Here is a 7194-nt window from a genome sequence, read left to right as displayed (position 1 = left end):
GGGCGGCTCTTAACCAAGAGATGCCAGCAGACCACATTTCCAGTAACAACCAGCAAGGTCAGAGGGGCAGTAAAGAGTGCTTGCTTGACTGGCAAAAGCTGAGGAAATGATTCACACAGTATGACTCCGTAGGGGCAACTACAGAGAGAACAAGAGAAGAACACAAGAGAAGGAGGGCAGTAGTCCTGCTTAAAAGCCACAATCTCTTGCTCAGTTTCTGGCCTTGACACAACTCAAAGACTGGGCCCACTGACTGAAGGGGTGGAGGAGTCCTGAGGAGGAAGTATCCAGAGGAAAAAAAAAAAAAGACACTAGGTTTATGTACCCTCATGAACCCTATGTCCTTCCTGAAATAGAATGACTACCACTTCTCAGGTGACTGTACAATGGGGCTAGATGAATACCCAGACATTTCCACTAATGCTGGGCAAAGGATCTGAACTGACATTGATCCCAGAGATGCAAAGTGTCACCATGGGGCCCCGTTGGAGAGGGGCTTATGAGGCGCTGGCAGTACAAGGAATTGGGGATAGAGGCCAGTTCACGGTGAGCTGACTAGATCGCTGGACCAACACAATAGTCATTTCCCCAGTTCCCAAGTGGATCATTCTAAGTAATACCCTTGCAGTTGGAGCAATGACGTCTACTTTTGGTTATTGGTCTGTAGGATAAAAGCTACCACCTTGGGAAGGCCAAGGAACATCTGACACTGACTCTCACCTCAAGCCAAGAAATAAGTCAGATCCCGCTGAGAGTGGAGAGATGAGGGTAAACAGAGATTAGTGACACGATGCAGGGAAGAGAAGGTAGGAGAGCCACAGGGATGAAGGGAGTAGAGAAGGTGAGAAGAAGTTCTAGGATCCTCTCTATGGGGGTGGTAGGAAGGGCAGAAGGGAGGAAGAGACAGGAAGTGGTGAGAGGACTACAGAGCCTTCCACAGGATCCACAGGTAATGTTTCCTAGGACAGTGATGGATACAGCAGATTTTGCTATATCCTTCCTTATCCATTTTAGCAAGTCTGAAATAGCAGGCCATGACTTTAAAAGTCCAGGGAGAAGTGTTAAAGGGCAGTATCCACACACAGGCGGGGACTGGGGAGGGCATGCTTGAGGAGAAGGATTGCAGATTTACAGCACACCCCATCTCCCCTGCTCTGTAAATATCTCCAGCATGGCCAGCTTCTCAGGGACACACCCAGAGAAATTGGGCCTGCCTTTTGGTTTCACAGGCAAGAGGAGTTCAAACACCCCAGGCGAACCCTGGAGATCAGCCACAGCAGGATGCAGGAGGGAGAGGTGACTGAAGACAGAGGAGTGTGAATGGGAAGGGCAGGAAGGTATGGAGGGAATGGAGGGCTGTTGGAGTAGGGGTTGGGTTAGCAGACAAGGGAAATTCTAACACCCAAGGACCTTATAGAAACCAAGGGATGTTTCTCACTCCCCAGATATGAGCACTGCTCAGCTCAGGGAAGCTAGGAAACACCAGCAGGAGGAAAAATTGAGAGACACCTGGTGGTCCACACCTACCGCCACCACCACTGGTGTGCATTGGTAGTGTGCCCTTCAGACCATGAACACATACATGTGCATACACCCATATGAATTCTCCAATATTAGGTAAGATCAACGGGCATGTGAGTGTGTGTTTTAATACACAAATGTGTACCGAACTCTAGCCTTCTCCAACTTGCAGTATACAGTCAGGAGGAGGGTTCTGAAATCTGTGAACAGGGTCTGATGCATTCCTTTGCACCGCCAGGCTTTACTCCACAGGGCGCTCACACCACGTGGCATTCATCCGACTCCTTACTGAGGGGAACCTGGAGTGTTCCCAGTTTTCTCCATCAGCAAAACCCTTGTGCGTGTGTCCTTGTACACACGGGGACCGTCGTGCGTCTCCAGAAGATGGACCGGACAGAGAGAATAAGCGTCTCGTTCGGTTTAAGATCTTCGGCTCCAAGCCAAGACTCTGGAGCCAGACTGCCCAGTTTCAATCCTGCCACCGATCCCGACGAGCCCAGGGACCTTGGGCCAGTGGCTGAACCTCTCAGCACCTGTTTCCTCAACTCTAAGAGGCCCGCAATTGCTGGCAACATGGTCCTAGGAAGGTCGTGAGGGCGCATCACTAGTTAGGCACTCTTAGAAGAGTGCCAGCCCCATAGTCCGTGCTGTATAAGTTGCTTTTCATGGATTCTGCCAAATTAGCCTCCCCAGTGGCTCCTTTGCACCACCGCCACAGGGCTTTGCTCCTAACCTCCCCCACCCTCAGAGCAGTTAAGCTCTTCGAAGGTTGCAAAGCTGTGTGTGAAAACCACTTCGTGGTTTTAGTTCGTATCTCCAGGATCGGTGATGGTGAGCATCTTCTGGAGTGTCTACTGGCCACTGCTATTCCTTCTTCTTTGAATTACCTCCGAGTTCAGGGCTGGGGGCTGAGAGAGCAGAACCAAGCCCAGCCTGTTCCCCAAGCCCAGGCCCACCATCCTGAAGTTTCATTCTCACCACCCAGGAAACCAAACGCCCCTCGGCCCACCCCCTTTATAGATGGGAAACGGAGGCTCGCTCAGACTCGGGGCTGAGACTCTAACTGGAAAGGGGAGGCGGGACAGGAGAAGGTAGGAGGAGGGGCCTGAAAGCAGCACTGTCACCTTGAGGTCACCCGCTCCCATCCACAGCCAGCTGGCCAACTGCACAGAGCCCCCGGCACCCGCCTGGCAGCAAACCAGAGACCCTCGACCCCATTGGTTGGGCCTCGAGGGGCGGGCCAACAGGGCGCGCGCTGGTTGGCTAGGTCCGGACCAATGAGGAGGCCCCGAGACCGGCGTCGTCGAAGGCGCGAAGAGAAGCCGGGCGTCTTTTGAGGCGAGCGCGGGTGACGCCTGTGGTGGCTGAAGCCTCCCGTGGCTGAAGATCCCGACCGCGACCGTTACCCCGACCGCGACGCGACACGGCGGTGACTGCTCCGGGGCGACCGATCATCGCCCCGAAACCCGGGCCGCCTAAGTCCGACATGAGCTCCCCGGATGAGGTGTCTGTTTGGGGAGCGGGTTTCGGCCCGGAGGGTGGGGAGCCGGCTGGCGTCCGCCCCGCGGGCCCCGGAGCCCAGCGGGGACCAGGCCCAGGCCCCGACGCGGGGCCACCACAGAGCGGCGAGGGCGAGGGCGGGGGCGGCTTCCGGGACCCCAAGGGCTTCGAGTCAGAGACGGAGGAGCTGGAGGCGGGAGGGCTGGTGCTCTGGGGCCGCGAAGGCCGACCTGGCTCCCCGGCCGACGACAAGGGCGTCGCCCTGGATCTGGCCAACGAGTCTGCGGCGGCCATCCTGCGGCAGCTGGCCGACCTGGACGTGCTGGGCGTCCGCAGATCCCCGTCCCCCGAGAGCTGCGCCCCCGCCGCCGCCGCCGAAGTGTCAGCCGTGTGGGCCGGCCTCGAGGCGGGTGCCGGCAGTGGAGGCGCGTCCGCCCAGGGCTGTGGAGAAGCGCAGCAGGCTCTGGCCCGCTGTCTCCACCTCGGTGGGCCCGAGGCGGGCTGGGCCTGGCCGAACCGGAAGAGAGGCACTAAGAGTAGGTTGCCCTTGGCTGCCAGTCGCCAGCGGCCCCCCGCGGAAGGCCCGGTCGGGCTGCCTTCCGACCCCGAGTCCTCCGACGAGTTCGGTGAGATACAGCTGATGAGGGTGAGCATTTACCCCAGGGGAGGAGGCCAGGCCCAGCCCTGCAGCCCCGAGGCTCCCGGGTTCACACTCCCGCACTTCCAAGTCAGGGAGAATTTCCTCCACGTGCCAGGCGCTTTCCTGGCCCCTGCTCTGCGAGGGTTCACTTCGGTTGTGGAAAGGCAGGGCGTCGGAGAGCCGGACATCTCTTCCCCTAAGAAAATGCAAAGCATCCTCTGGGGGAAGGAGGGAAGCAGGCCCAGCTACCCGGGGGCTGCTGTGGCTGCGGCTGCGGCTGCGGCTGCGGCTGCAGCTGCTGCGGCGGCTGCTGCTGCGGGCGGCCTGCCCAGGGCCACTCCTAGGAAGAAGGGGGCCCAGGAGAAGAAACCCCTCGGGGGAGCCTCCGCCCTCGCCCTGGGGAGAACCTTCCCTCCCTGGGGGCAGCGAGTCTCGGCAGCTCCCCTGGAACCGGCCACCTTCCCCCCGATCGCTGGTGTTCCGCTGCTTGGGAGGTCCAGGAAGTATTCCTTGGTCCCTTCCGGAACCAAGCAGTCCAAGCACGCGGGCGCTGGGAAGAAACCCGCCGCCAGGAGGGCAAGGGAGTCCGAGCTGGTGGTGGCTGGAGAAGATAACGACCCAGACGGAGACCAGGTCGCAAGGGGCCAAGTGAGTAGGCCATGCTCCGACCCTGCCCCGACCCTCCCCGCCGCCCCCAGGCCGCTCTTCCTCTTTCCCCCTGCTCCCTCTGTCTATCCCTCGGGGGTCTTCAGCGGGCACCCCTGGGTCATTGGGTCATTAGGATGCCAGATGGGGGTCGTCCGACTAGGGACACACATGAAGGGAGCACTTTGAGTGAGCAGGGCAGGGCTCTGCACCCTGGGCCCATGTCCCACCTCCTGCCCCAGGCAGGGGCTGGGATGGAAGAAGGAGGGGCTGGGAGCTGAACTGGATCTGGGGACACCTTCAGCATTTGGCCTGCAAAGCTTCAATGTTTGGACTCAAGGGCCTCCTGATTCCTGCTTCCTAGCTGTTCCCCGAGCCTTCCTGGAGGGGGCGTGGGCCTTCTCAGTGCCCCACACTTGTCCCCAGCTCAGCCCTGCCTGCCGGCCTGGGGCTGACTGAGGGAGAAGGTGCGAATGAGATCAGCCTCTCTCCATTCCCTGCCTCTCAGCCCAGCCCCGAAACACACGTGCTCACACAGGCACACAGAGCCATGGACACGCAGGCCCCCTCAGTCCAAATGGGTGAGAGAGTTTTGTTTCAGCTTCCGACACACAGGCCAGGGCCATCTTGTCCGTACCTGCATCATGGGTATCCCAGCAGCGGCGACCTCAGCACCAGAGCCCCCCACGTTGCAGGAGACTCAGAGCCCTCGGCCCTGAACCAGGTAGCCGTCATGGCCAGAGGGCCTGCACCCTCAGGTGAGCCTGGTGGGTGTGAAACGCTGGGAAGGGAGAGGAGAGGAGGAGAGAGACCTCGGCTCTGTCTCCGCTGGGAGCTCAGCCTTGCCCCCAGTCCGCTTCTCCCACAGGAGACAGAGCTTCGACAGGGCTGGCCTTGAGCCACATCATCCTCTGGGTGGGGTTTGCACCGCAAGGGCGACTGGTGGCAGTGCCCCAAACAGCTACTTGCAGCAGAATGGTCTTTTCTGTTCAGTCCCTTTCGCCCACAGCGCTCTCCCAGGTGCTGGCGGTGGCCACAGCTCCGGAAGGGTTGGACCCAGGGCCACTGTCTTTAGACACCACGGTCTGGTCGGGGCGGGGGTGGGGGTTGGGTGGGGGGAAGAAACAGCTGCCCCTGGGGAACAGGGGAGCGGGCAAGCCCAGGGGGAAGGTTGGAGCTGCCGGGCAGAGCAGGGGCAGCTTGTTGCCCCCAGAGGGTGGTGCTGCCTCACCTCCCCTTAGGCCCCGCTGGACCCTTCCCTCCCCCCGCCGCCCCCACTGGGAGCCTGGCAAGCTGGATTGTGTGTCCTTTCCCCCTCAGGTGACCTGGAAACCCTTGACCATCCCCCAAGACGTGAAAGGCAGCAGCAGCCGCCAGGGGCACAGGGCTGTCCTCGGGTAATGCCAGAGGGCTCCTGGAAATGCAGACCCCAACTAGATGGTGGGATCTGGGTCCGGGTTACACGGACATATGTGGGGACCCCTCCCCGCTCCCATCCACATCCCAGGGAGCGGCGTGCCCCCTTTCCACGGAGGTGCTCTTGCCGGTCTAGCCGCCTGGCCTTGGGATGTAGGGTCCGAGGGGCAGGGGAAGGAGTGAGGAGGCCAGAGTGTACTAATCCTTTCTCTTCCTCTGGTGTCTGTGGGCCTAGTGCCTCCTGCTACAGAGAGAAATCGACGACCTGAAGGAGCAGCTTGGTATGAGGAACCAGGGACAGAGGGCGGTGTCCTAGTGCAGAACCTGGGTGGGCCGGTGGGGTGGGGGTGGGCCGCAGGTGCAGGCGGCCCTGCAGAGACCAACATTCCTGGGGGGAGGAGAACCTAGAGGCCTGGCCCTGGAGCCCGCTGTGCATGTACAACTAGGTATGTGTGCAAAGAGCGGGGGGGACAAAAAAAAAAAAAAAAAAAAAAGAACTGCAAGGACACTTTGCAAACCAGAGTAAGTCCTGGAGAACAACTTCTGTTAGGATGTTTAGAGGTGCCCCGTTGATTTTTCCCTGTGGCTGCTGCTCGGTATGGCCTCTAAGGTTCTTCCTTGACTGTTTGTGTGTGTGACAAGTTCTGAGTGGTTCTGGCATGCCCCAAAGGTTGAGAGCTGCTGGCACATTTTGTTTCCCTTTAGGAAACATTTCCACATGTCATTCGGGTGGTGGGGGAGTGCTCAGGCCCAGGGCTCTTTGCATCAGGACTAGAGGGGGTTTCAGATTGCAGGGCTAGGAAGTTGCCCACGGGGACCTGGGTGGGCTTCTCCATCCGTATGTCTGGAGCGCCTGCTTATGCCTCTCCCCATTGCAGCCGCCATGCGGTACCTGGCTGACATGTTCCAGACCCTTTGAAGTGAGTGTTACACACACCATACCCCTTCCCACAGCTCTGGCTGTGGAGCGGGACTGTGGGCTGGCCCTGGCTTGAGGCTCTTCCCTGACTCTGCTGTTTCACAGGTTGAGCCCTGCATCTTCATGCAAGAGGAGCGGCTGGTGCCTTTGGGGCCCGGGAGGTGCTGTGGCCAAGCTCGGTCCCTCTTGTTCTGCCTCAGCCAGAACTTCCTCTCCCTCTTGTTTTGCCCCTCCCCCGCCTCAGTGTCATGGCAGTTTCAAATTAAAGTCGTTTCAGTTAAGGTGCATCTCGTAGCCTGTCCTCTCTTGGGGCTGGGGTGGGTGGGGCGGGGAGAAGTCGTGGGTCATGGAAGACTGGGGGCTGCTCCATGGCAGAGCCTTTCCCAGAACTGTCCCTCTGGCATCCTGTGGTGTGCCTTCTCCCTGTGGGGAGTCCAGGGCAACCTTTGCCACCATCCCTGCAACCTGGCCCGCTGCGTGCCCCGGGTCTGAGTTCTGTGTGGGGCTCTGCCTGGCCACGTTGGCGCAGTCGTCCCTTTCCCTTGCAGGCCCT

The 7194-nt window shown here is 59.7% G+C and overlaps 1 protein-coding gene across 1 annotated transcript; it reads left to right on the top strand.

The window, feature by feature from the left end:
* Positions 1-2849: 2849 nt before the first annotated feature.
* On the top strand, positions 2850-6853 carry LOC110257738 (uncharacterized protein CXorf49 homolog). The gene is made up of 6 exons (XM_021080154.2): positions 2850-4309; positions 4908-5064; positions 5627-5703; positions 5958-6003; positions 6601-6642; positions 6747-6853. Exons 1-5 carry the CDS (start codon positions 3008-3010, stop codon positions 6639-6641), a joined length of 1623 nt encoding a protein of 540 aa, XP_020935813.1. The 5' UTR covers positions 2850-3007; the 3' UTR covers position 6642; positions 6747-6853.
* The last annotated feature ends 341 nt before the right edge of the window (positions 6854-7194 follow it).

The sequence above is a fragment of the Sus scrofa genome, chromosome X (assembly GCF_054392235.1).
Source record: "Sus scrofa isolate SSC_HxYL_T2T_F1_AM1 chromosome X, Sscrofa_HxYL_maternal_Yorkshire_Landrace_v2.0, whole genome shotgun sequence".
NCBI lineage: Eukaryota > Metazoa > Chordata > Mammalia > Artiodactyla > Suidae > Sus > Sus scrofa.
This window is presented reverse-complemented; position numbering and strand designations above follow the sequence as displayed.

Excerpts from the sequence above, each read along its gene's own strand:
- LOC110257738 (XM_021080154.2), top strand. The coding sequence starts at position 3,008 with ATGAGCTCCCCGGATGAGGTGTCTGTTTGGGGAGCGGGTTTCGGCCCG. Across the intron at positions 5,704-5,957 it reads GGGCACAGGGCTGTCCTCGG|TGCCTCCTGCTACAGAGAGA; the intron begins GTAATGCCAGAG and ends CTGTGGGCCTAG. Across the intron at positions 6,004-6,600 it reads CGACCTGAAGGAGCAGCTTG|CCGCCATGCGGTACCTGGCT; the intron begins GTATGAGGAACC and ends TCCCCATTGCAG.